Source organism: Phyllostomus hastatus, unplaced genomic scaffold, assembly GCF_019186645.2.
Source record: "Phyllostomus hastatus isolate PE091 unplaced genomic scaffold, TTU_PhHast_1.1 phas_scaffold_1066, whole genome shotgun sequence".
Classification (NCBI taxonomy): Eukaryota; Metazoa; Chordata; class Mammalia; order Chiroptera; family Phyllostomidae; genus Phyllostomus; species Phyllostomus hastatus.
This window is the reverse complement of record NW_025334004.1, coordinates 10588451-10615391: the sequence shown is the minus strand read 5'-3', so window position 1 is coordinate 10615391 and position 26941 is coordinate 10588451. Positions and strand designations below refer to the sequence as shown.

Below are 26941 nucleotides of genomic sequence, written 5' to 3'. Positions count from 1 at the left end.
AAAAGAGAAGGTCCCTTTCTTGTGATTTTCTGTCTTAAGTGAAAAGAAGTCTTAATTCCCTTGTTCTCACTAAAACCCTGGTTGACTTGGGATGTCTAGTGGAACTTCTGGAAAGTTGTGGGTCTGTAGGGAAAAAAAGATGTGGTTCGTGTTCCCTTCTGACACAGGTCTCCTGTCTCCTGGGGACTTGGAGCTGGCAGTGGGGCACCTCTACAGACTGAGCTTCCTAGAGGAGGATTCCCAGAGTTGGTGAGAATCCAAAGAGCGAGACTTCCGACCCGTGGCTTTCCCTGGGGGCAGTGGGCCTTGTGCTTGGCTCTGGCTGCCAGGTGCTTGGAGATGTGGGACTGTTCTCTTTTCCTGGGCATTAAGAAGCCCTGTCCAGGTACTTGAGCCCTGCTCTTCAGCAAGGTGGGCTCAGCTAAATGTTCATCTGCCCTGTGCTCCCAGCAGGGCAGCAGCACTGGAAGCATCAGGAACCCTGGCCACTCTTTACCCTATGGCCTTCAGCAGCCACCTAGTGCCCAAGCTTGCTGAAGAGCTGTGCGTGGGTATGTGTCTCTCATCTTCTATGACCCACCTCTTCCCAAGGAGGCTTAAGGTCCTTCATGCTTGTCATCACCCAGTGAAATCTTGTCTCCTGGGTTGCTTTCAGGGGAGTTGGATTTGGCTAAAGGGGATGGGCCCACCAAATGCTCCCGGCACCTGCGCTGTCTACAAGCCTTGTCAGCTGTATCAACCCATCCCAGCATTGTCAAGAAGACCCTGCCGCTGCTGCTGCAGCATCTGTGCCAGATGAACAAAGGTAACTACCAGGACTGGACGTCGAGGAGCTGGGCTGAATGGGGAGCTGTGGTCAAGTTTGGAGTTGATGCCTCTAAGGCAGTAATTCTAGTGGTGGCTGCACAGAAGAATCATGTGGGAACTCTCAAAATAAAATACTGCCTGGGCCTCATTCCATCCAACTAAATCAGTCTGTAAAGAAGGATGGGACTTGGGCAACAGTAATTATTAAGAGTGCCCAGTGATTTTCATGTGGAGCCAGATTTGAAAAGTACCACTCTAAGGCCATGCTTCTCAAAATGTAGTCCATGAACCAACAGCATGGGCATCATTTGAGAGCTTGTTAGATGTGCAGAATCTTGGGCCTTACTGATGAGAATCTGCATTTTAACAGGATCTCTGGGTAACTCATACACACTCTCTAGTTTGAGACTGTCATATGTTCCAAGGCATAAGTGACTGCGGCAATTGTCACTACAAACCTACACATGCTTACCATGGGCCCTCCCTAGTTCCTGTGCTCCCTGCTTTGCATTGCCCAGTCTTTGTGGTAGGCCTAGTCAACAGTGGATGATCTACTGTCCACAGTGGAAGAACATGACTCAGTGTGTGGCCTGGGTTACATTCCTGGCTTTGCACTTTCTGTGACCCTGGAAATACCACTGGTAGTTTTGTTGAGTCTCCAGATCCTCTATAAAATGGGGGAAATGATCTTTCTTGAGTAATGAAAAATGCAAAAATGTGTGTGAATGCTTCTGCTGCAGGGCCTGGCATAGAGCAGGTCTTAGCTCCAAAAGATAGATGACAAACACCCTCCAAAATAAAATGAATTGGTTCTTTAATAAGATGCTCTTGGTCACTCACTTTTATTCTTTCCATCTGCTCTATCTGAAATACCTAGAAGTACTTTTAGGAAAACTTTACAGAGAATACTTTCTCACCGCACAGGGAATGTGGTTGCAGAACCAAGTGAAGTTATTGCTGTCTGTCAGAGCCTCCAGCAGGTGGCAGAAAAATGCCAGCTGGACCCAGAAAGCTGCTGGTATTTCCATCAGACAACTATACCTTGCCTGCTTGCCTTGGCTGTGCAGGCTTCCATGCCAGGTAACTTTCTCCACCTTACCTCCTGTCCTTCTCTAGACTTCAGCCTTCCACTAGTGTTGAACAGCACTGCCACCCTTGGGGTTTTGCTGGTACTGCATTTTGTACCACCAGGGGCTTAAGATTTCACTTCAAGCAATGGGTGCTAACTGACCAAAATCTATCAGTGTTAGCAATGCTCAAAAGGATGCACACCTTTTTCCTGTTTAATTGCTATGTAATTAGTTTAGTTAGAATAAATCTCTGGAGTTAAGTAGACCTGGTTGGGTTTCATCTTCAACTCTACCACTCACTAACTTGGGTGAAGATATTTAGCCTTTCTCAGCTCTGTTTCCTCCTTATAAGAGGGAGATAAAGAGAAATACCTATGTCACAGGGTAGTTGCTAATGAATAAGTAAGATAACACATAGTAGCCGGCCACATGGTAACGTGTAGGTATCATAGTTCGATATATTGTAGCTGCTGTAATAATGAGGACATGAGAAGATAAGCCCATGTTATCTTTTAGGGGTCTGAAAAGGCTAACGTAACTATTTCTGATGTTAAGAAGGTTCACATTAGCTGGCCTTATTTTCCATTATTGCCCAGTGTAAGGACTGTGCAGAGTCCTGGAGAGCTCTCTGTGGCCCATGTTAGACTGCTCCCACTCTGGTGCCTTGCTGGTTCTCTGGTCTGCAGCACTAGTACGTGACAGGGTAGGAACCACTGCTGTTGTGACTAGACTTGGGCTCTAGTCGTGGCGACAGGACCTGACCATCTCCCCCGTAGTCTTAGCTGTGTGCTTGTGTGCGTGTGCTTTGATTTTGCAGAGGAGCTCTCAGTTATGAGAAAAGTGCTGTTGGAGGATGAGGTCTTGGCTGCCATGGTGTCTGTCATTAGCACTGCCACCACCCACTTAAGCCCTGAGTGAGTATAATCATGGATGTAGCTTAATCCCGGTGAGGATAGCAGTCTTGGAAGAATCAGCAAGTAGCTGTCTTCTGAGCTGTCCTACCCAGAATCAAATGTGGAGGCAACTGTTTGTCTTGTCAGTTTTGCTGGCAAAGTAAGGGGTTTTTAGCACCATGGAGTGTGGGGGTGGGTGAGCCATGGACTGATGTGCGTAAGAATCACCTGTGGAGCATTTTTTAAATACACAGAGTTCTCTCACTAGATTGTGAGCTCCAGAACAAGGATTTGATCTGTGTGGCTTGCTACTCTATCACCAGGGCCTAGAATGGTTGCTGGCATCTAATATGCACTGAATTAATTGTTGAATGTGTGAAAGATCGTGCTCTGACCCATTGACTCGGTGACTCTAACTGGAACCCCAGAGCTGCTTTACAACCCTGGCTCCTTGGTGACACCTAGTCTTCTACCCCTAGTTTAGCTGGACAGAGTGTCGCCCACATTGTGCCCCTCTTCTTGGATGGCAACATCTCCTTTCTGCCTGAAAACAGCTTCCCTTGCAGATTCCAGCCATTCCAGGTGAGGGTCTGATGGATCAGATTGGGTAGAATCCTGGGATTTCTGTCTTTCAAATTTCTAGGGCTAATGTGGGATGGGTATCAGAGCAGATAAGCCCATTGCTGGCATGATAGGCTTGATAGTGCCCTTCTTCCTTCATAGGATGGCTCCTCAGGACAGAGGAGGCTGGTTGCACTGCTTATGGCCTTTGTCTGCTCCCTGCCTCGAAATGTAAGTGGACACGTGGGGAGAGTACCCTCATGTAACCCTGACAAGGGGCAGTGGATGCTGGACTGAAATTTGCCACAGACTTAAGTGTTGATCTGCTTTCCCCACTGGAGAATGTGGTTCTCATCCATCTGGTCCCTGCCGCTGTTCTCTACTGGGTATCTCTTTGAATTCCAGTGTTCTCTGGGCCCGTGACCTGACCATGTTTTCTGTAGGTGGAAATCCCTCAGCTGAATCAACTCATGCAGGAACTTTTAGGGCTGAGCTGCTGCCCTGGCTGCCCCTTCTCCTCCACCGCTGCTGCCAAGTGCTTTGCAGGACTCCTCAATAAGCACCCTGCAGGTACTGGAAGCCTCCCTGATGAAATCTTGAAATTCAGTCCTCATTGTGTTTTAAAAAGGAGCTTGTTAATAATACATATAATAGTGCTTCCCAGGGGACAACCCTTGGGACAAGAGTTAAGACCAGAGTTGGGTAAAGCACTGCAGGACATAAGATAAGGGGGTACAAGCAGAGTGCTCTGTCTAGTCCTGTCATCCTACTCCTTGTAGGGAGCTGTTAGCGGTCATTCTCTATTAGAAGTGGACAACTCTTTTCAACTGCCAGCACCCCTGTACCACAAAGATACCAGGCTCTTGTGCTCGTGTTTCCGGGTTGAGTGGGCAAAGCCCATAGCCAAATGATACTGTTCTTTTCTAATGGCTTCTCAGGGAGCTCTGCATTGAAATGATTTCTATCCTTTATTGTTAAAAAAGAAATATGTAGCCTTCACATCAGCATCTCCTTCCTCCTTTTTAGGGCAACAGCTGGATGAATTCCTACAGCTGGCTGTGGACAAAGTGGAGGCTGGGCTGGCCTCTGGGTCCTATCGTAGACAGGCCTTCACACTGCTGCTCTGGGTAAGGCGTTGGAATGGGTTCTGTGGAAACAGAGATAGTTATGTCTGGCTAAATAAAATTTCTCCACTTGACCTGGAACCATAAGCATGCTTCTCAGGGTTTTGGGGTTTGAGTGTCATTCCTTAACCATTCTCTTCTCTGATTACAGGTAACAAAGGCCCTAGTGCTCAGGTATCATCCTCTCAGCTCCTGCCTTACAGACCGGGTAAGTCCATTCTGGAGACAAGGGAATCTAGGACGTAGAAGAAACTTCCTGTTGATCCTATCCTCCCAGGAATGACTGCCATACTCTTCTTGGGTATTTAAGATCCTTCTCCCGATATACAAAGGCTCTCTTTTCTCCAGCTCATGGGCCTCCTGAGTGATCCAGAACTTGGCCCAACAGCAGCTGATGGCTTCTCTCTGCTCATGTCTGACTGCACTGACGTACTGACCCGTGCAGGCCATGCTGAAGTACGGATCATGTTCCGCCAGCGGTTCTTCACAGATAATGTGCCTGCTTTGGTCCAGGGCTTCCATGCGGCTCCCCAAGGTGAGGAGAGTCTAAGAGGCAGGCCCCACATTTATAGACCTCTCCTTTGCTCAGGTTTAGGACCTCATCAGTGCTTCTTCAGAGCAGTAGTGTGGTCTATACCTAAAGGGCTCAACCTCCAGATTCTTGCCCTGCTCTTTTTCTTTGGTTCAGATTGGAGTTGAATTCCCAAGCTGTCTGAGCCCAATTTCTCCCCTAAGCTTTTTCGTTTTTTACAGATGTGAAGCCAAATTACCTGAAAGGCCTGTCTCACGTACTTAACAGGCTGCCTAAGCCAGTGCTCTTGCCAGAGCTGCCCACGGTAAGCCTTGGAGTCACAGCCTCTAAGCAGTGGACCAAGCCACTGTCCCCTAGCTAGGCTAAAGAGGGGAGGAGAATCAGACTCATCGTTCATGTAGTCATCCCCACATTCCTGTGGCCCTGTAGCTGCTTTCCTTGCTGCTGGAGGCCCTGTCCTGCCCCGACTGTGTGGTCCAGCTCTCCACCCTCAGCTGCCTTCAGCCTCTTCTACTAGAAGCACCCCAAGTCATGAGTCTCCACGTTGACACCCTTGTTACCAAGTTCCTGAACCTCACCTCTAGCCCTTCCATGGTACGTTGACACCCAGCAACTTTTTTTTACTTTTTAAAACATTCATTGATTTTTAGAGAGAAAGGGAGGGAGAGCGAAACATTGACTTGTAGTTCCATTTATTTATGCATTCATTGGTTGATTCTTGTATGTGCCCTGACTGGGGATCAAACGCGCAACCTTGGCCTATAGGGACAACATTCTAACGGAGGTACCTGGCCAGGGCAAGCCCCAGCAACTTTGGCACCACAGCTCCCCTTCTCAGGTCTCCACTCACTTCCTTATGGTTATGTTCCAGGCTGTTCGGATTGCTGCACTACAGTGTATGCATGCGCTCACTCGCCTGCCTACCCCTGTGGTGAGTACCTCACACGTTCCTGTCTGGCCCAGAAACTTCTAAGAGCCAGAGAAGTACCTCTTTGCTTTAGTCAAGCATGACTGGCCACCGTGCTGTGTGACGGAGGTATGAACTACAAGGTACAGATAGGCAAGGATTTGCCTGAATACATTACAATAGAGTGGTCACCTGCCACCTAGCATCCTCTGGAATCCCTAAAGAATACAAAGATTATTAGTTGTAGAGGCAGACAAGAGGCTTTTTTTTTTTTTAACATTGTGTTTGGAGAAGGCTAAGATTAACCCCTTTTATTCCACAGCTGCTGCCGTACAAACCACAAGTGATCCGAGCCTTAGCTAAACCTCTGGATGACAAGAAGAGACTGGTGCGCAAGGAAGCAGTGTCAGCCAGGGGAGAATGGTGAGTTGCTAGGTCTTGGGGAGAGGGAATTGGAATGAGCCCCACCGCTAATGCTGCCAACATTATTGTTATCTGCAGGTTTCTGCTAGGAAGCCCTGGCAGCTGAGCCCTCAGTCCTGGCCTAGACTGGTCTGACAGTCTAACTGGAGTTACTAACTATTGAGCCATCTTGCCAAGGCAGGGAGACCACTGGCCTCTGACTGCCTTTCCCACAGATACAGCGTAAATGCTGAGCCCTTGCTGCACGGCTGTACGAGAAACAGGAGTCCTGATTTCTAATGGATTTGTGAAGTAACTGTGTGTGAGACTACTTGTGTTTGAAGAAGGATCTTAAAGCTCTTCCATATTTGTACGTCAGAAAAAGATGCTGCTGAGGGGTGAATGCAAGTGAGAGTGGCCCTGAGGACCAGGGATGTGCCTGTATGTATATCTGCTGGAGAATAAAGATTTCTTTTGATACTGGGGCTGTCAGATATTCCCTCCCCCACCCCTGCCCCCACTTAGGCCTCAGTAGCACATAACCAGAAGTGTCATGGTATAAGCTAGAAGAACAATAATGACAAGGATTAGCCAAAAATTCTTCAGGGCATCTGACCCCTCCAAGTAGGGCACAGATGCATGACCACAACACCTACCCACTAGGCCTTGACCCTGACTTTCCCCTCCCTGCCCTAAAGTAGTGGCAAAGAGTAAGCAGATATAGATCTTTAAAAATCAAATACCTTTATTTTTGCTCCCTTCAGCATGTGGGAAGTGGCAGTGACCTCAGCAGCAGGCCTGGTACCTTTGCCCTGTTAGGAAGGCAGAATCTCAGTTCGACCATTCAGGTATTGTCTCAGACAGCACGGGGAAGAGGTGGTGGCCAACTCCAGTGCTGTAAGCTGGAGGTTGGGGTCAGCACCCGGCAAGGTTGCTAGCTGCCTAATCTCCAGTCTGTGGCTGGAACTTCTGTTTGCCTGAGTAAAGGAACATCAGTCCTAGGATTTTTTCCACATCGTGCCTTGCTGCTGCAGTGGCCAGGAGATAGGTCCTTGAGATGTCCCTGCACGGTACCCTAAGGCAGGCCCACTGGCTCTTTTTGCTCAAGGATTCCAAGAAGCTATCCTTGGAGGCCTTGAGATAATGCAGAAAGCAGGGTGATGCTCAAGTTGTGGCTGACAGAATCCAGCTCACACCGCCATCACAGAGGCTGACTGAGCAGTCACCCAGGGAGGGGGGTCCCAGTTTATTCCATTTCCGTGGGGCAGGTGACTGGAAGGTAACAGCACCCGAGTAAGCCAGTGCCTACGAGAGAAGATAGAAATGTGTCTGAATTCCAAGAGTTCTAGGGATTCCTGATCCTCATTCCTCAGCAGGGCTACATCAGGTTACCCTGAAGCTACCTTGGCATTAATCTCAAAGGAACAAAAGTCTTAATTTTGTCCAATAAACAGGTTGTCTGGTGTCTTGAAGGCCTTTAGAGATGTTCAGCAAAACGTCTTAAGGGGGCCACAGCATGCACAGTGATAGCCAGGACTATAATGGGGATGGGAAAGGGAGGAGGGCAGGTACTTATGGTGACCTTATTACTGCCTGTCGTCGCAATTGGAAAAATGATTTTCCCACGTCTCTTGGGTGAAGGGAGCTAGCTTCATTTATTGTCTTAGGACCTTGGTCACAAATAGATTACTTTAGTCCCAGAAATTACTGGCCTGAACTCTAGACACTGCCATACAAATGAGAGGCCATTGGTGGCCACCTTCTCTACCTAGAAGTCCCTTCTTGAAAACCGCTTCCTTAGAATGTTATTATGTCATGTCTAAGCCACATCTGCTACTTACACCACATAGTGTCGGCCTTAACTCCGTTGGCTCAAATTAGCAAAGACCTCTACTCCTACAATCTAGATCTGTGCAGTCAGTATGGCAGCCACTAGCCACATGTGCCTTTTTAAATTAGTGAAAAAGAAAATCAGAAATACGGTTCATCGGTGTATTAGCCACATTTTAGGTGCTCAGTAGCCACATGTGGCTGGCTAGTGGCTAATGTCTTGGCACAGGTACAAAACACCTTTCTCGTCAGAGTGCAGCTGGACAGCACTGGCCTAGGCATTTCACTTTACCTTCCTGTGTCCACACCCAGGAATAACTTCCAGTTGTCCAAGCAGCCATAGTTGTAATGATTCCTAAAAACCTAGGACCAAAGGAAAACATGTTTCTACCGACCGCTTTTACTGAATCCCCTTCTGATTTTCAAGCCAAAGCTCGGCGAGGCAAGTTCAGGCCTTTTATGATGCCTGCCCTAGTTGGCACTGACCATGACCTGTTTACAGGATGGCGGGTTCATTTACCCACCCAGAGATCCACCCCCAGCCTTCAACCCTACTCACTCTGCCCTTGGCCTGCAGCCGACGTCTCTCCTTCTTGTTGATGTGCCTTTCGATGCTAGTCTCACCTCGACTGATGAGAACAGCATGCCATACAGTCAGGGCACCCAGGGCAAGTGCCACAGAACTAAGAAAAGCAGCAGAGATTGGTGAGTAGCTTAAAGAGGGTTAGAGGCTGTGTGTGACATTAAGCTGAGCGACTGATTAGCTGGGGACCTCTGCCTGTCTTCCTCATCTCCCAGCCTACACATCCCGGGTGAACTTTCCTCTCACTGTGTCTGGGGGGAAACCAACAGAAATGCTTCAGGGTGGGTTAAGAATAAATTGTGTGGAGAGCAGGGGGAATAAGTCTGTGTTACTAATAAAAATGTTCTGTATTTCTTACCCATACTTGGGAGACTGGAGAGGGTAGTGAAAGCACCAGGGATTGGAATGAGATGACACAAAATGCAGAGTCCAGCTCCACCATTCACTTCTAGCTCTGTGTTGTGGACCAAATCACTTCACCCTCTAATTTTCAGTGTTCCTCATTATAAAACGTGGTTCCCTACCATTTAGGTAGGAGTTGAACTTACCTTGGCACATAACAAACACTCAGTGCCAGTATCCTTAGTGTTCCCTGTACCAAAATGCTGAAGAAAATCAAATGCTGACTCTTTGCCAACCTAAGTTAGACTAAAGTTCACATGGGGGCACCTAAAAAGGTTTTTCTGAAGCTGCCCCTCCCTTATGCTGCCAAAAATGAGAGTCAGATACCTGCACAGGAACCAGAGGTAGACAAGACTCTTGTGAGTCACCCTTTCTCGGAAGGAGAAGGTGGGTGGTGGGGTCTGGTGATAAGTCTAGAAAAAGAAAACAAAGTCTGGCTCGTTTGCTGTGCTGGTCTCCACCAGAGCCCCCATCACCTGCAGGCAGGGAAGTGATCCAAGCCCAGGATGGAAAATAGGGGGTTAAGCCACAGAGGAGTCAGGGTAGCAGCCAGATGGGTGGACTGAGCCTGGGAGCACCATGTAGACAAACACTGGGAGGAGCGGGTCTGGACAGGATGGCGAAGCATAGGAAGAGCCGACCCTGGACCTATGGATTTGACAACACAAATGGGGCTCCAGGGGAAGCCACTCCACTCCCCAGCTAGCACTCCTTCACCTTGTGGCTGCAATCCCCAAGAGAGGGGACCAGACCCACACCCAGAATGGAATGACTGTGGGGGGAGAACTGAGCTCTGCTAAGGACTGAAAGGGCAGCAGAGGTACAATCATCTGTCCAAGATCTCAGAATAAGTCGTCCAAAAAGCCTGGGGAGAAGGGTTGATCCAGATGCAGATGCAGACAAACCAGGAGCAAAGGGTGACCAGACTGGCCCAGGCTCATCTCTGTCCCCTGGAGCCCCAGTACACAGACCAACATAGACTCCTCACTGCTCAGGCCATCACCAAGGCAGAGTCCTTGCTCAGCCCACAGAAGGTGATACTGGGATAGAGAGCCAAGATCTGTCATGTACCAGAGACTTCCAGCCTGCCCCAGGCCACTCGGTCTGCCCATGGCAGACAGCCTCCCAGAACACCCCGATCCAGCCTCCAGTGGCCCCTCAACCAGTCTCTACAACTCTACCAGGTGGGCCTCAGTTGCCTGAGCAACTCTATACCCCCTGGCCTGAGCAGCAGGAGGCTGTGGGGTGGGGACGGCCCACCTGGTTGGCAACCGCCTGTAGTTTGTTCTTGTCGAGCTGTTTCATTTTCTAAGGGGATGGAAAACAGTGCTGGTTATACTCTCAGGCCTCTAGCATGAAAGTGCTACCAGCCCCACTCCTTAGGGACAGATTCCATACCCCAAGTGCTCTCTACTGAGCTGCCCTGCTCCTAACTATGGGCTCACCTCGATGGCAGCATAAGCCTCCCGGAAAAGGTCCCAGCTTCCGTAGCTGCAGTAGACACAGCCCAGAGTCATGAAAAAGCAGAAAGAGAAGAAGTACCGATGGTTATAGTGGCCCACACAGTTGTTTAGCCAGGCTGGTGGGGGCAGAATTAAGGACAAGATCAAACACACAACTTCAGGGTGTGCCCAGACCTCTCTGGTTCATTCTCGCTTCATGGCGGCATGATCCAAGCCCAGGGTTTCCAGTCACTAAGAACTATTTTCCAAAGGCAGGAAAATATGGGACTTTCAGAGGTTGAGGTGAAAGTGTTAAAGCATTTCAGAGTCCTCGTAAGTCCCTCCAGGAAATCATGAAAATTGAAACCCTTCACTAAAATGAATCTGCCAATACGTCAACCTAGCTGGGGTTAACTGGGCATCTGTATAGGACAGCAAAGAGGGAACCCACGGTTCTATCTGGACACCCCACGGGCAACCCCTGAAGCCCAAACACCTCTTTCCATCCAGCAGATATTAGCATGACCGAGTCTACAAAAGAAAAGAAAGAGCAGCTGGAGTAGACGCGTTGCTCCAGGGAGATCTGTTCTAGAGCCTCTAAGCTTCCTGCTTCCCCCAGGGCACGGTCAGCCCCCACAACTCCTCTTCCACTAACTTCTCCTGAGCCTAATGTTCTCTGCAGGGTGATGCCAGGAGCCTCAGGTTTGTGGCCCTTAACCCTGTGCAGTGCTCTGAAGCTAAAGGAGGCAGCCTCAGGCAGAAAAGATAATAAAAGGATACGACAGTGATGATCCATCTTCAGCACACACCTGTGAGGGAGGGACACAGGCTCTGTTACGGTGGCCAAGGTTCTTGAGATGTCAGTGCCAATCCTTTCCTACAAGGACCAGCATCCTGCTGAGGTGGAAAAGGCACAGACTTTGAAGACAGCCAGGCCTTGCTTCAAACCCTGCTTCATTGGCTACATGATACTGAGTAACAACTCATGTCTCTGAACCTCAGTTTCTACAGGCAGTGATAATGCCTAACTCACAGGATATCCTGAGGACCAGGTGTCATGACAGAGAGGGCACACTGTCTGGCGCGTGATGTGGGCTTCATAAACACCAAACTCTAGGTCTAGGTTTTGCCCTAGGGCTACAGCCAAAGGGCCAGAGCTCGGGTTCACAGAGAAGGAAGCCAAGACCCACCTGTTGCAGACACTGCAGTGGTGTGTTCGGGCTGGCTTGGGGTAGATGCACTTCTTACAGATAGAGACTGTTGCGATGTCATTCCTGCCCTGTGCAAAGAGAGGAAAGCGTCTGACAACTGTAGCAGCACCAGCTTCACACCTCAAAAGATACCAAGGCACTCTCTCCCCACTCCTGAGACTGGCTCCCTGGCCAGCGGCCCTCTGCCTGCCCCCGGCAGCTGTGGAGACCCACCTGGGGTGGATATCCAGGTGGAGTGGTGATGGCCTGGTAGTAATGGAAGACGATGAGGATCAGATTCCAGTGACTATAGAAGAAATGCCAGCAGAGTCGTGGCACTGAGTAGGTTCGGAGGATGAGGGGTAGGACACATAGGTAGGCGATGGCCACAATAGAGCTGGTCAACACAATCACCAGCACCACGAACACCTGCCAACACCAGTGAGGTCAGGTAGATGCAGTGAGAGAGCTTGCCAACGCCCAGAGTAACTCAGGAATATCTCCAGGGTAGGGCTGGCGCGGGTCCCTCTGCTACCCCAAAACATCCCTCTTCCTGCTCCCTGGGCATCACTCACCACCCCGCACCAGCGGATCACGTTGTCCACCAGCCAGTAGATGGGCTCAAAGGCGGCATCGACAGCAGTGTCACTGCCCCCGAAGGAGTTGTAGAGCAGGGAGCGCAGGCAGACCTTGCCATAGCGCCAGCGCTGCACCAGGCCCCGGAGCAGAGGGGGACAGCGGCGCCTAGAGCCCAGGAGCAGAAGCAGGCGCAGGCAGAGGCGGGCGGGGCCCAACAGCAGGCTCCACTGGCCACGCATGGCTCCTAGGAGAGCACACCATTGTGAGGGGCTGGCCTGGGTTCTGTCCCTCCCTAGCCCACCAGTGGGGAGGCCTTGAGCACCCACTTAGAAGCAAAGACTTAAGACTGAGGCCTAGCTGGGCCAGTTAACAACTATGGGCAGTAGGGAAGTTACTTCAATTCTCTACGGAATGTGGGGTGCCAGTGTCCCAACCCAGACCATAGAGAATAGGGTCTGGAGGCTCTAATTGGGCAGAAATCTTATTACACCGCATGGTTACACAGCAAATCCAAGATGATGCACACCGAGAGTCAAGGGCCTCGGGAAAGGGGTGAAGGAGAGGCAGGCAGCTCCAAGACAAAGCAAGGTCAATGGAGTAGCCTGTGTAGCCAGATTACTGGGTGGTACACGGCCAACATGCACAAAGCTGCCTACTGCGTCTCTGTGAGTATGGCCTCTGAGGCAGAGGGTCTCCCACGTCCTTGCCTGCCCTGGCCCACTGACCTACCTCCTAACAACTACTCTTCACCAAGGGAAAGCCAGTGGTGGATGAGTGCACAGTATGTGGATCCTGCTGCACCTGGATCTTCCCTGGTGCCATCTGAATCTTGGCAAAGATACTCATCCTTCCTGCTCCCTCTGGGCTGAGGTTACAGGCCACCAGACCCAACCGGATAGCATGTGAGTCCCTGTCTCCTGTCAGTACAGTTCAGCTACCCCTTGCATGGCATAAGACACTTTGTCTCCAATTCCAGTCCCAGCGCAAGCCCCAGCCCCAGCCCAAGGATACAGAAGCCAAGACAACTTCGGGTATTCAGAGAACAGCCCCACAGGCAGGAAGACACTGGCAGTGGGCGGGGAACCTCCAGGCTGGTGACTCATGAAGACCAGAGGCCTGTCTTTCCGTTGAGTCTCCCCTGCCTGTTCTAGTTGAACACTCAGGAGCTTCCCAACCAGCCTTCCCAGCTCTTTAGCCCTTTTCATGGCTGCTCTGCAAGTGCCTTGGTCTCCTCTATGTGCTTTCTACCTCATCCAACAGCCATGGAAGGCCAGCTGCACAGGCAATGCCCGGAAGACACAGATTCCTTTGATTTGATGAGAGTCTCATCAATTCTATGGTAAAGTCCTCACCAGAGAAGAAATTATCTGATTTCCCCCTAGAGCCACTTTGTTCTCAGCAACTCCACTGACTTATTTAACAAGGCGGCTCAAAACCTAGCAGAAACTGGAGGAGGCTGCTCCACTGTAGACATGGTTTCAGTTCAGTAACTGAAGCAAGGTACTCCCCTTGCATCCTGGCTCATCACCACAAACAGCCCTTTCAAAGCAAACACTTAATTACCTCCTTCCACAAGCCCTATGACCTAAGGGAAAAAGAAATCCAGCAGACAAGGAGGCAGAGAAAGAGAAGAAAGACAACTCAGTAGGGACCTACTCTCTGCACCAGGATGAAGAAATGGCCATTCCCATGCCACCCCCTGGGAGCTAGAGAATTAAGAGGCAGCGTAGAAGAGAGAAAAAGAAAAGCTCAAACTTCCTACCTCCTTGGAGTTGGGCTCTCATTGCTTGGAACCATGATTTCGCTTAAAGCATCAATTTTCAAAATAGTATATATAGCCACCACAATCAAATATAAGAGTGGGACAAAGCATTTTATCCCATGACAAATCCAAGTGACTTACACTGTCCACATCACTGTTCATTCCCTTACTATGGCTAATGGAGAGTTTCCTATTTGCTAAAACACAACAGCAATAGCTTATAAATAAGATGCATTTCTCATCTTTATTAACATGAATTATATGCCATCTCCCCTATCTACAAAAAACTTCCTACTCGGATTCCCCACTTTTTGGCTTGTTCTCAACCACCTCCCAAATTCTTGAGCTCTACAGGCAATGCCTGCTTCGAGGACTAGATTCACCAACTCCAATCTGCCTCATAATTTGACTACTCAGGGTTCAATTCGGCCCTTGAGTGGTTCTGTGACCTTGGGCAAATCACTGGATCCTGCCTGAACTCCATTTTCCTGTATTCCCATTCAATGAGGAGGTAGGAGTAAATGCTAAGGTCTCTTCTAGCTATAACCCTTAATGATTCCATATACACATTTGGTAAGGTACAAATGAAATGTTTATAAAGTTCTTAGCACAATACCTGGCCCATGGAAGTGCTCAATAAATACTTGTTGAATGAATAACCTGGGATGCAGAAGTGGAGAGGCTGGTCAGATGTCTATCTGTCCTACAAATAACAGCAAGGGCATTCCTGCCAATGTGATAACACTGAATAAGTGTCTGCTGCTGTAATTCCTCGTTGTTAAAATCATAGCATTTAAGAGTTAGAAGGCATTTTAGAAAACAAATTCAACCAGAAATCAACCAAAACGTCAATAGAAAGCTTGTAGGTACAGAGAGCAACAGATCAGATTTACATGAACAAAGTCTGAAGCTGAGCCCCCACTCATTTTATCTAATGAGGTTTGAGCACTATGGGGAAGCCAGAGTAGAGCAAATGAACATACAGAGTTTTCATCTCAGGAAATTGAGGTAAAGCAGAACTCAAAAAATTGTGTTGGGCGGGGAGGGGACTGAGGAGTGGCTGGTCAGAGTGAACAGGGGAAGGAACAGAGCAAAACGTAACTTCACTATCCCCCGAGGGCAAGCCCTAAGTGCTCTGATCCCTCAGTATTAGACACTGACCATAGTGACAACTGCCACCAAGTTGGAGGGGATTGCAGGCCATGGCACTCCCCTTCCCCCCACCCCCACCAGGCTGTAAGTCACCGTCTGTTTCCCAGAGGGAAACTTTTAGGGGTGGGGAAAGATGGATTTCAAAGCTACCAGAAGGCAGAGGAAACTGATGAAAGTCTTGGCAAATCTCATCCGGACAAACCCCCTGCTCTCAGGATGTTTGCAATCTCCAGCAGCATGTGTCAATCATCAGTAAAAGCAGCATTTTATTCATGTGGAGATTTCCCTTCCAGACAAATACGATGGGAAGGGAAAAAGTTACAGGTGGCCTCACACGACTCCTTAGAGTATCCCATTGTGAGCTCTAGATCGCAAGTTACAGTTACAAAAACAAAAACCGGGAAAAGGCTTTGTTTCTCAGTGAGGGTGGCACGGTCAAAGTGCGATGGATTGGAAGTCAAAAAACCTGGGTTCCGGTTTGGGCTCTACCTTAAACTATCTTCGACACACCGGGAAAGTAAAAATCTTATCTCTGGATCTGAGTTTGCAAATCTGTGAAATGGGCGAGATGGGTTGGTTGGCCTCCTTCCAGCTTCGCGTGTTACGGCTGCCCGGAAGGTGCACTCCGCCTGGATAGAGGAGAGCACAGACAGACGTACAGGGCTCGGCGAGAAGAAACCTGGAAGCTGGGCTCACCATAAGGCCCCGAAACAGGGCCTGATCCTAGAAAAAAGGACAGAACTGAGAAGCAAAGGCCGCGGCTTCGCGCTTACCTGCCTCCTGCCGACTCCCCAATCAGTCAAATCGAGCCCGCAACCTCCGCTCACTGCCACCCCCTCCAGCTCAGCGCCCCAGGCCGGCGCAGCTCAATCCAACCAACCATGGCCCGCCGCCCACAGAACCAGCCTGCAGACCCGGACCCGCCGCCAGCCCATCCTCAAGCACAGGCGCAAGCGCAACTACAGGCTTTCAGGCGCTCCGCCCCTGGCTTCGCCGCGGGGCAACCTGGGACGTGTAGTTTACCTTCTCAGAAAGGCGCGGCGAGGGTCACGTAATAAGCGTACCAATGGGCGCGTTTTTTATTGAGAAACTGCATCCGGACTTTGGCCAATAAGAAGTTGGCTTCGTTTTCCTCCGGCTGGGGAAAGTAGCAGTCATGGCGCCACCCGTGAGGTACTGCATCCCGGGTGAGTTAGTAGTGGCCACAGCGGTCCTGTGTAGTGACAGGCAGGGAAGCTCGATGGCCAACACCTTCTGGCCACTCGTGGCTGATGCAGCGTTTTTTCCTGCAGGCGAACGTCTGTGTAACTTGGAGGAGGGCAGCCCAGGCAGCGGCACCTACACCCGGCACGGCTACATCTTTTCGTCGCTTGCTGGCTGCGTGACAAAGAGCAGCGAGAACGGCGCGGTAAAGGGGGCGGCCTCCACCACCTTTGTTTCTGCTCTGCTCTTAGGCTGTCTTTGATTTCGCGGTCCTTAGGCAAAGGGCACTGTGGGCGTGTCTTTAGTGCCTCATTAGGACGACTTGGTCTTTGAGCGTCTTCCAGCTGTCGCTGCTGCTGGGCAGTTAGCCAGCACAGACCAGTTGTGTTGCTGACAGTCAGGGAAGGGTGTTGGGGAAGAGCAGAGGCGAGCTCAGCCCTCCGTGAGCCGAATCCTGTCCGAATGTCGCCTACCTCTCTGCCTTCAGCCGTATCCCCACCTCTGGTCATGCAGGCTTCTTTCAGTGTCACTAATGTGCTAAGCTCTTCTCTCCTGCCACAGGGCCTTTATACGCACACCATCTTTCTGGAACACATCTTCCCCGCAGACCATTTAATTCCTACCTATCCTTCAGATAACCTAAGTATCACTTTCGCAGAAAAGCTCTCCTAGACCCACTAGTTGAGGAAAGGAGTTTTGGCTTCTGTTTGTTGTTTGGTTTGTTAAACACAAGGAACTGTGTTCTTTTCCTTCCAAGCACTTATCTTAGCATATAATTAAACGTTCACTTATATGCTCCCCTACTAGACTTTTAAGATTCATGAAAGCAGGCCTCACCACCAAACCTTTATTGCCTAGCACAAGGTAAATGCTCAAAAAACATTTGTTGAATGCACAAGTAATACTATGCTCCCTAGTTCCAGAGCCTAACACCGTGTTAACTGAGGATCAGACAAGCAGTCTTTGAAGGAGCAGCTTAAAGAGAGGTAGCATAGTAGAAAGAGGATTCAAGATTAGAACATTTAGGTACTGGCTAACTAGACCTTAATTCTGTTTTAGGTAAGAAACAATTTCTCTGGCTTTAGATTCTTCTTCATCCATAAAACGAGAAACTCTTTATTCAGTTTGGGAACGTCCTTAGCATTTGTAAGTTGTTCATTTCATAGATAGCTGTTGAGAATGTTTATATGCCTGACTCAGTGCTGACTTCTAGGGATATGGCAGTGAACCAAATACACATGGTCTCTGCTCTCAAGGGATGTAGACACAAACTGTAAATAAATTAATGTTCAAACAAATGTATGGTTACAAATGCAATGACTGCTTTAAAAGAATACCACAGGGTACTGTGAAAACACGTCATGGGTAAACCCACCTTGGTCAGCGGAAGAGACGTTTAACCAATCTAAAGGATAACTAAGGAGAGCTCAGTCCTGGAGAAAGAATAGTTTGAACAGAGCTGAGATGGGAAGAAATTTAGTGAGCTGGTGAAACCAAAAGACCAGGAGAGCTGCAGCATAGTGAACAAGGGAGAGATTAATAAAAGATGAGGTTCAAAAATACTGTCTTTTTTTTTTTAATACTATCTATCTCATACCAAGAGCCAATATCGTGCTCAAAGAAAACTGTAGGTATTCCCCTTCATCAGAAGTAAACAAGTCTGGCCACTGTTATGTAACATTTATTTGGATATTCTAGTCTGTACAATAAAATGAGAAATAGAAAGAAGCAGTATAACATTAGAGGAAAGAGTCAAATGATCCATGATTGTAGGTAAGAAATTGTATAGCAGGAAATTATAAGAAAATCACACACACAAAAAGCTTGTTAAAACTCATCTGAAATGGTTAGATTATTTCTTCTAGCAGCATTCTTCCTATGACCCTCCTATTTTCTAAAATTTCAAAGGCTTTGTGCTCTGGGCTGCAGTGAATCTGTAGTCCTCCTGGCCTCAACTGTGGACCATGGCATTCCTATATTACACTCAAGCCGCAAATACCTTTACCCAAGGCTTAGCCAGGATAGTCACGTTTTATTGTTTTCTTTGCAGCTTCCTGTCGTGTCTGTGATGAGAGAAACAGAGTCCCAGTTACTGCCAGATGTGGGAGCTATTGTAACCTGTAAGGTAAGTTGGTCTTAACCTCACTGCTTAGGATACCTACATCCAGTTCTGAAATCCACAATCATTGTAGAACTACACTGTTCAATATGGTAGCCACTAGTCACATGTAGTCATTTAAATTTAAGTAAATTAAAATTTAAAATTTATTTACCAGTTCCGCTAGCCATATTTCAAGTGCTTAACACCACATGTGGCTAGTAGTTGCCTTACTGGTTTATCACAGAAAGTTTCACTGGAATTCGCTGGTCTAGAGATTTCTAGAATAATGATCAAGGCAGCCAAATTCAGGTTTGTGTAGTTCTTTCACAGAACATACTTCCTGAATATGTAGTTTTACCCGTATCTAGGAAACGGGCCCCAAAGGGTGCTAAGTAGGCCCATATTTGAATATATATGAAGTGAGGCCTTTTTATACAGAGAAGTGAAAGATACTGTAGCAAGATATTGATTAGTATTAAATGTAGTCAATTAGGGTGTTTCATGGGAAATACAAATGAATGCTGTACTGATCAGTAGCTGTAACACATCACCCCACCCTCTGCCAGGTTACATTAACTTGGAGCTCTTAGTAATTGGAGAGGCAGTGATCCAGATATTATGCAGCAGCTGAAATGTAGACTTAAATTCCATCCACTCTATAGGCCTCCTTGTAGGATCTGTTAAAGGTCTAGATTTACTATAATGCCCTGTGTCTCTTTATGTTAGACATCTGTATTTTGCCAAAGCTGTATTGTGCTATTTCATTTGACTCCTGAAGTAACTCCATTGGCTACAATGGCTCTTAATTCCACTCTGCAGGGATAAGTAGGAGTTAACTTGTCTTAAATTCGGTACTTAGTAGGTTGCTTGGACTAAAGTCCTGGTAATTCCTAGTTCATTGCTGCCTCCTTGAGCTGACAACTGCTGATACTCTAATGCTGGTGTTTTCTCTGTTCTCTAGGTCTCTAGCATCAATTCACGCTTTGCCAAAGTGCACATCCTGTATGTGGGGTCCACACCACTTAAAAACTCTTTTCGAGGAACTATCCGGTAAGAAGTATTCTTGTCTTCTTCACATTTGCCTCGGCACCTGGAATAACTTTGAGATTTTTAGGAACAATTGCAATTCCCCTCTTGCTTATTTCTCTTCTCTTTGTACTTTGATTTGCCCGAGGTAGTGTCCTAAGAAAATACTGTAATATATAAGCTGGGACAAAAGGAAACTATTAATGAGATAGGGCTTAAGAATAGCAACAAGAATTGAGCTAACCTAGAGATGAGTGGTGTGGGATGATTCATATCAAAGTAGAAAGCATTTTAGGAAGGACCTTCCTTTCTTGAATTTGATATAGATTTAACCCACAGACTGTAGAACATTCCAAAGGTTAGTTGATAAAATGGTAGATTTTTTTTATGTGGATTCTTTGAGAAGGGACAGACAATTCCTGTGAGCCAGATTAATTTAACTTCTGAGGCCTTTTCTACCCTTAGGATTCTGTGTGGTTCTATCTTGCTTCTGTTCAAACTCTCCTAAGGCAGTAGAATTCCTTATCCTTTCTTGCCAAATCTTACCAGCGTTTCTCTAACCAGAGGTATTGATACTGCTGCTCTGTGTGATCCAAGAATATGAAACGTGGTGTTCTCCCCTCTGTGAGGCCTGTGGATGCTTCTCCACCTTGCTCCTCTGGGTGGCAGCTGAGTCCTAATTATGACCTGATCTCTGCTCTTATAGCTCGTATCTGGTAGGCATCTGCAGGATAATTCTTTCTCACAAATAATTAATCTTTCTGTTAATTTTTTTTATAGCAAGGAAGATGTTCGAGCTACTGAAAAAGACAAGGTTGTTGGTTGGTTCTTTTTTTCTTTTTTGGCTTTAGGATTCTTAATCCTTTTAAATTATTTCAATGAATTTTAAAGATTGGCAGGAATGTGGAGTCCAAAGAATTTGAAGGTGTTCTGTACTGGAATTTATTTATTATTATTTCCTCAGACTTATTCTGGACCTGTTCAGAGCCTCCTTTTGCCCAAGTCAGATTCCTGGTCAGGTTACTAGATTGAAAATCTTTCATTTAGCCCTGGCTGGAGTGGCTCAGTGGATTGAGCACAGGCTGCAAACCACAGGGTCGCTGGTACAGTTCCCAGTCAGGGCACATGCCTGGGTTGCAGGCCAGGTCCCCATTGTGGGGCACGTAGGAGGCAACTGCACATTGATATTTCTCCCCCTCTCTTTCTCCTTCTCTTCTCCTCTCTCTAAAAATAAATAAATTAAAATTTTAAAAAATATAATTTTTAAAAAATCTTTCATTTATATGATGATGCTGTAGAAGCATGAAAGTTGTTGGTTGACTTGAGTAATGTTGACTTCCACCCTCTGGGATTAGGAGGTAGACTGATTCCACCAGAGCAGTTCATAGTTTCCTGTAGACCTAATCGAAAGCTTTCATTTAACACTCCTGGTCTTTCTTTACAGGTTGAAATTTATAAGAGTTTTCGCCCAGGTGACATTGTCTTGGCCAAAGTGGTATCCTTTGTTCCCAGCAGACTTGTGACCCTTTGTTAAAAGGTGAAATGGAAGTGGAGAAACAACTCAAGTGGCTGTGGGAGGGACGACTTATAACCCTTCGTTTTCCTTCACCAGTGTTACGTGACTAGATCTCCCTAGGTGACGCACAGTCCAACTACCTCCTGACCACGGCCGAAAATGAGCTGGGCGTGGTGGTGGCTCACAGTGAATCGGGTGAGTTGGGCCATGCTTCCGATGCTTGCCTTTTCCCGAATTCTGTGGTTTGGAATTAATCCATTATTTTCCTTCATTTCCATTGTTTTGTAATTATTTAGGAAGCAATGTGAACATAGATATGTACTGCTGAGGTTAGAATGAGTCTCCTCACATAAATCTAAGGAAAAGGGAACAGCTCCTACTTACCTCCCTGTAAGTCAGTGGAATAAACAAGGTTTTTTCTGTATGAGCGGAGGTTCACTAGGTACCTTGGTGACACTTCAGTTCATACCCAGCGGAAAGAGAAGGATCTCCGGCAAATGTTTGAGGTACCAGTTCCAACACCAGCTTTTCCCTTTTAGGTGTGCAGATGGTTCCCATCAGCTGGTGTGAGATGCAGTGCCCCAAGACCCACACTAAAGAATTCCGGAAAGTGGCCCGAGTACAGCCCGAATTCTTGCAAACCTAAGAAGCCTCATTTTACCCCGAGGAGGGGGGTAAGCTGTTTCTAGAGTATGTGTATGAAAGTAGCAGTGAGGCGCCACTGTCTTTGTTGATACACCTGGGGTCAGCCAGCAACCAGCTCAAGAAAAGTCTGCCCGAAACTAACTCTGTGGGCAGAAAGTTTTTCTCATGAGCCCTTCAGTGGATTTCTTTCTCCTGAGTGATCAAGTTCTCTTGGGGGCTCCATAAACAAGTGGTATAATGTTGGAAATAGCCTATTCTTTCCGACAGTCTTATAAATACGTATTTTTGCTGTGACGGAGACAGTTTTATTAAAAAGATTCTATGGTTTCTGTTGTCTTGAGTAGGGAAAGGGGTCTAAACGGTGTCGTTGCGCTTGGAGCAGGGTTGGCTGGTGGCCTCCGTGAACTGACTCGTGTCAGGTGCGCGCTTGCTCTGCACAAAGCCTGGTCTCTAATGTTTTTAATATTTTTAATATCTTTTAAGTATTTCTGCTAATTCAGTACTTACTGTGTGCCAGGCACTGGGCCAAGTACTTTATATACATCCCCTGATTTAGAGAGATTGTGGTTTAGTGAAAATTACAGGATGCATGTGAGGATTCCGGTAGCATGTGAGCCGTTCTGAAAGTTACTTGGTAACCCTAGTGTTACTGCCAGAGTTAGTACTCCAGGGAAGGGGTGTGGCGCTGATGTGAGGAGGTCAGGAAAGGACTTGTGACGTGAGGCAAAAGGAATTAAAGAATTAGATAAGTGCAGTGAAGATACTCAAGGCAGAGAGAGGCCCTAGCAACATGCAGAAGCAGAAATGAAGACATAAGTTTGAGGGCGAAGAGACGTGAGGGTTAAGTGTGGAGTGGTTACAGAGGGAGTGGACGGACAGCGAACTATGGGATGCCGCCTGTTGGGCTGTTGTTCGAGGGTCCTGTGTTGTCCGTGTGCCGTGGCTGCGGTTGAAGGTGAGTTTGGAGTCCAGCCTCTAGTTCTAGACCTGAGCAGATTAGGTGGTCTTTTGTTGTGTTTTTTTAATTACAATTTTTACTCATATAGTGGTAGGTCCACATGAAGTTTTAAGAAATAAGACAGAGCCCTGGCCAGAGTGGTGCAGTTGGTTGGGTGTTTTCCTGCAACCAAAGGGTCTCGGGTTCATTTCCCATTCCAGGCACATGCCTGGGTTGTGGGTCTGGTCTCTGGTCAGGGCACATGCAAAAAAGCAGCCAGTCATTGTTTCTCACATGTATGTTTCTCTCCCTCTCTTTTTCCCTCCCTTCCCTTCTCTTTGGAATCAATAAAAAAGAGGAAGAGAACGAAGTAATACAGAGAGATCCCTTGTATACTTTGCCCTGTTTCCCACAATGGTAACATTTTGCAAAATTATAACAATCAGGATGTTGACATTGATATTTGAGCAAGTTACTTTTATTTCTTTAAGTCTGTTTCCTCACATGAAATAGCATGACCTCATAGGACTGTCATGAGGAAGAGATGCATAAAGTGCTCAGTACATGCCAGTAGCATTGTTACGTGTTGTTAGTGTACATCGTGTTGCCTTCTATGAGCGTCTACTAAATTCAGGCCATGTGCTGGACACTTAGAGTATAATTTAATCAGTACCTTACTAACAGGTATTTTAAAAACTTTATAATTTTTTTATATAATACTGCAGAGAAAACACTCATCTTTTTGTGTGTCTGATTCTTTTACAAAGCAGGTTTCTAGAAGTGCGTTGCTGGGTCAGAGAATATACACGTTTTTAAAGATTTTATTTATTTTTAGAGAGAGGGAAAGGGAAGGAGAAAGAGAGGGAGAGAAACATCGATGTGTGAGAGGAACATCGATCAGTTGCCTTTTGTATGGCCCCTGGCTGGGGACCCAGCCAGCAACCACAGGCATGTGCCCTGACAGAGAATTGAACTAGAGACCTTTCTCTTTGTAAGATGACACCCAGTCAACTAAGCCACACTGGTCAAGGTGAGAATGTGCACTTTTTCAGTTTTAGTTAGATTCTCCCTGTCACCTTGCAGAAAGATGCTGCCAATTGATTCTCTCATCAGTGTTAGCCGTTTTACTTACTGGGTTGGCCTATAAGTCCATTTAGTTTTTTCCATAAAATCAAACACATTTTTCATTTTCACCAGTAACTTTATTGATTTGGATATTTTGAGTATGTTGACTATCTCCCATTATTGGCCCCTAGTGAGTAGAAGCCAGGGGTGCTGCTAAACATTTTCCAATGCATAAGACAGCCCCACAGCAAAGAATTACTTGGCCAGAATGTCAATAGTACCAAGAAACTTTGCAAACCACTTCTGATACATTTGATCAGTCACAGCACCTTGTCCATATGCTGCACAAATCTTTTTTTTTTTTTTGGTATCAGTTGCATTCTTACCTTTCATAAAATAATAAAGCATAATATGCTGAAAATGTTGTGTATTTTCTTCCATCTTCAATATTAAAATGGCTGCACAAAAATTCATCAGTTTTTTTTTTGTTTTTTTTTTAATAGATTTGGTGATATTTTTATTTTATTTTTTATTTTTTTTAAATATTTTATTTATTTATTTTTTTTTAGAGAGGGAAGGGAGGGAGGGGGGGGAGAGAGAGAGAGAGAGAGAGAGGGAAAGAAACATCAATGTGCGGTTGCTGGGGTTTATGGCCTGCAACCCAGTCATGTACCCTGGCTGGGAATCGAACCTGGGACACTTTGGTTCCCAGCCCGCGCTCAATCCACTGAGCTACGCCAGCCAGGGCAAATTCATCAGTTTTGATAAGTTTTTTTTCCTAACGCACGCTGATATGACAACTGTCACAATGCAGTCTAACAAAATTATTTCGAATGAAGTTAAGGACAGCTAAGCACTACTAGAGCCATTGTATGGAAAGATCTAAATGAACTTCTTAGCCAACCCAGTATCTTAGAACTTAACAGCGACCCTGGAAAGTAGTGACCATTTCCATTTCACAGACATGAACAGACGTCAGGCGGTGGCACAGCACCCACGCCCAGGCCCGCCTTGCTGTGGGCCCCAAGCTTCCTCCTGTGCAGCGGCACCTTTTACCAAATGCTGAACAGAGCTTCGGGCATGCCATGAGCAGCCTTCCAAACTGACCTTGTTTCATTGAGTGCTTGTTGTACATCATTTATTCATTTAATAATATATATTGAGCAGCTGCTCTGCCCAGTGCTGCACTGTTCCAGGAAGGAGGATGTGAAGCATTGAATATGATCGAATCCTTTCTTTGTTGAGCTTATATTCCAGTGGGGGAAGACAGATAATAAGTAAACAAATAAAGAAATGTTACATGATTTTTTAAAGTGTCCCAAACAAGAGCATTTGAAGTAATTGGTTAATAGCCTTCCCTGATCTAGTGCACACTGGGTTATATGGTCTCATCCTTAACCCTCCAGTAGTGTGTTACACATTAGTTGCGTCCGTCTCCCCTCCCAGCCTGAGCTTTTAGGGCAGTGTCCTCTTAGCTATCTGTGAATCTCCAGTTCCTGGTACTGTGACTAACAAACAGCAAATACTCAATAACGAGTGTTGATATACTCAGAACTGACTGAATTGTGCCTAAACAGTGATGTTTAGTGATGATGATACTTGCTAGTCTAAAACTGATTCTAGAAACGAGGATGCTGTGCCTCGGAAAAGCAGTTTTCAGCCTGGATTAGGTGAACATCAGAATTGCCTATAAAGCCCTAAAGGGGGGTGGGGGGAGGCAGGTGCTCTAGCTGTGCCTTCACATCTCACAGGGTGAGCCCAGAGCAGGTTAGGGGTGTTATTTGTTTGTTTGTTTGAGCTCCATGGGTGATTCTGATGTGCTGAGCAGCACTGTCTTAGGATTGTAGTTGTCCTCCTAGTGGTACTAGTAAATGATGCTGAATTTCTGTCATGACTCGCCCATAAGGCAGTTCTAGTGAGAGCCTCTTTTAAGTTGTGAGGAACGGAGACTGCTGTAGGCTGAGAGATGTCGGGACATAGAGTAACATTAATCCAAGAAAACCATGTCTGACGTGAGTGAAGGGCACTTGATCAAATCAATGATCAACTTGGTCTAAGATTCAGTACAGGCTAAGTAACTAACGTCCTATCAGGCTGTTGGAGACTTAAATTACTCAAGGTCTTCCTGGGGTTACTATGTAGATCAAATAAACTGAGCCTATCAGGCAAGGTGCTTGAAAGTATTTAAATTTTAGAATAAGGACCTTGATTTAGTTGAACTAACATCTTTCACCTGGTTTAAGTATTTAGTAGTATACCTTCCAGCAAGTTTCTGCATCTCTTTCAGCCTGTTTTCTGTAAACTGGGGAAACCAGATCTTTACGAGGTTGTGTTACAGAATTGGTATGTTATGTGCCTCACCCAGTAGCTGGTACAGGGGAACTTCATTCTAGCTTAACAGGTGTTACTTCTTCCTGGTAGAAGAGAAAGTCCTTATGGACTGTCTTACATTCCAGCAACCTTTCCAAAGGCCTGAGAGAAGGTAAACGTGAGCAGTGCCCCTCCCCAGTTGTGTATATGATTTAATTATTCTGCTGCATCAAGTCATTGTATGAGATTATAGGTGATTTTTAAGGAAGTTGACAGGATTAAAACCTCCAGGGTGGTCCTGGCTGATGTGGCTCAGTGGGTAGAGTGTAGGCCTGAGAACCGAAAGGTCCTGGTTCCAGGCAGGGCACGTGCCTGGGTTGCTGGCCAGGTCCCTACTTGGGGTTGTGAGAGGCAACCAATCAATGTTTCTCTCACACATTGATGTTTCTTTTTCTCCCTCTCCCTGCCCTCTGAAAATAAATATAATCTGTTTAAAAAAATTCTGGGGCCACAAAGGTGCAAAACGAGCCAGCAAGTTACTGACAGAAAAGGATTGGCTTTTTAAAATCTGGTCAAGCCTTTACCTTAAAAAGGGCACAGTAGTTTCAGAATCTGACTTTCCAGTCAAGGAGTATCTGGTAACTAGCACCACTGAGCAAGAGCTATAGAGACAACAGGAACAGAGAGCTCAGCCAGGAAGACCCACTCACCCCCACCCTCAGCTCCCCAGCCTGAGGTGGAAAACCTAAGAAGACACATGATTTTGGACCAGCCTGTGTAAAATCATAACTGGGTGTCCTGGAGCTCTTAATCTGTCATATAAGGGCTTGGGTAATGAGACATTTCAAGTCGACTGTTCAAACTGATTTCCTCAGACAAGAGATTACACATCACACAGAAAA

At 46.9% G+C, this 26941-nt stretch overlaps 3 protein-coding genes across 14 annotated transcripts in view; 2 read left to right on the top strand and 1 right to left on the bottom strand.

The window, feature by feature from the left end:
• MMS19 (MMS19 homolog, cytosolic iron-sulfur assembly component) overlaps positions 1-6776 on the top strand; it is a 28011-nt gene extending 21235 nt beyond the window's left edge. For 2 of the 3 annotated variants that reach the window (XM_045854659.1, XM_045854661.1), the window contains 16 exons: positions 168-249; positions 451-551; positions 656-805; positions 1732-1887; positions 2695-2791; positions 3250-3352; positions 3494-3562; positions 3775-3901; positions 4358-4458; positions 4607-4663; positions 4804-4990; positions 5209-5291; positions 5417-5581; positions 5859-5918; positions 6217-6317; positions 6396-6776. In XM_045854659.1, coding sequence (XP_045710615.1) covers positions 168-249; positions 451-551; positions 656-805; positions 1732-1887; positions 2695-2791; positions 3250-3352; positions 3494-3562; positions 3775-3901; positions 4358-4458; positions 4607-4663; positions 4804-4990; positions 5209-5291; positions 5417-5581; positions 5859-5918; positions 6217-6317; positions 6396-6423 — 1667 coding nt within the window. In that variant the 3' untranslated portion in view covers positions 6424-6776. The remainder of the gene's footprint in view (positions 1-167; positions 250-450; positions 552-655; positions 806-1731; positions 1888-2694; positions 2792-3249; positions 3353-3493; positions 3563-3774; positions 3902-4357; positions 4459-4606; positions 4664-4803; positions 4991-5208; positions 5292-5416; positions 5582-5858; positions 5919-6216; positions 6318-6395) is intronic. The other variant, XM_045854660.1, reaches the window with a different exon arrangement.
• ZDHHC16 (zinc finger DHHC-type palmitoyltransferase 16) lies at positions 4346-16203 on the bottom strand. Of its 9 annotated transcripts, none has more exons than XM_045854663.1 (14): positions 16010-16203; positions 15726-15865; positions 14701-14811; positions 12319-12566; positions 11978-12172; positions 11744-11832; positions 11334-11362; positions 10557-10690; positions 10372-10419; positions 9439-9524; positions 8686-8809; positions 8419-8489; positions 7040-7601; positions 4346-4478 (listed from the first exon to the last, which is right to left on the bottom strand). In XM_045854663.1, the coding sequence occupies exons 4-13, from the start codon at positions 12559-12561 to the stop codon at positions 7487-7489; spliced, it is 1134 nt and encodes a 377-aa protein (XP_045710619.1). In that variant the 5' UTR covers positions 12562-12566; positions 14701-14811; positions 15726-15865; positions 16010-16203; the 3' UTR covers positions 4346-4478; positions 7040-7486. The 9 variants fall into 9 exon arrangements, with proteins under 9 accessions (XP_045710619.1, XP_045710625.1, XP_045710621.1 ...); XM_045854669.1 differs by having other exon boundaries at positions 15726-15959; positions 16117-16194; XM_045854665.1 differs by lacking the exon at positions 14701-14811.
• Positions 16204-16354: 151 nt separating this feature from the next.
• EXOSC1 (exosome component 1) lies at positions 16355-22054 on the top strand. Of its 2 annotated transcripts, XM_045854673.1 has the most exons (8): positions 16355-16423; positions 16529-16644; positions 18490-18564; positions 19502-19590; positions 20347-20380; positions 21011-21061; positions 21193-21277; positions 21622-22054. In XM_045854673.1, the coding sequence occupies exons 1-8, from the start codon at positions 16393-16395 to the stop codon at positions 21726-21728; spliced, it is 588 nt and encodes a 195-aa protein (XP_045710629.1). In that variant the 5' UTR covers positions 16355-16392; the 3' UTR covers positions 21729-22054. The 2 variants fall into 2 exon arrangements, with proteins under 2 accessions (XP_045710629.1, XP_045710630.1); XM_045854674.1 differs by lacking the exons at positions 16355-16423; positions 16529-16644; positions 18490-18564 and having other exon boundaries at positions 19545-19590; positions 20347-20387.
• The last annotated feature ends 4887 nt before the right edge of the window (positions 22055-26941 follow it).

Excerpts from the sequence above, each read along its gene's own strand:
- ZDHHC16 (XM_045854663.1), bottom strand. The coding sequence starts at position 12,561 with ATGCGTGGCCAGTGGAGCCTGCTGTTGGGCCCCGCCCGCCTCTGCCTG. Across the intron at positions 11,363-11,743 it reads CACTGCAGTGTCTGCAACAG|GTGTGTGCTGAAGATGGATC; the intron begins GTGGGTCTTGGC and ends CCTCCCTCACAG. Across the intron at positions 8,490-8,685 it reads GGCTGCAGGCCAAGGGCAGA|GTTTTTAGGAATCATTACAA; the intron begins GTGAGTAGGGTT and ends CTTTGGTCCTAG.
- EXOSC1 (XM_045854673.1), top strand. The coding sequence starts at position 16,393 with ATGGCGCCACCCGTGAGGTACTGCATCCCGG. Across the intron at positions 16,645-18,489 it reads AGAGCAGCGAGAACGGCGCG|CTTCCTGTCGTGTCTGTGAT; the intron begins GTAAAGGGGGCG and ends TTTTCTTTGCAG. Across the intron at positions 21,062-21,192 it reads ACATTGTCTTGGCCAAAGTG|ATCTCCCTAGGTGACGCACA; the intron begins GTATCCTTTGTT and ends TTACGTGACTAG.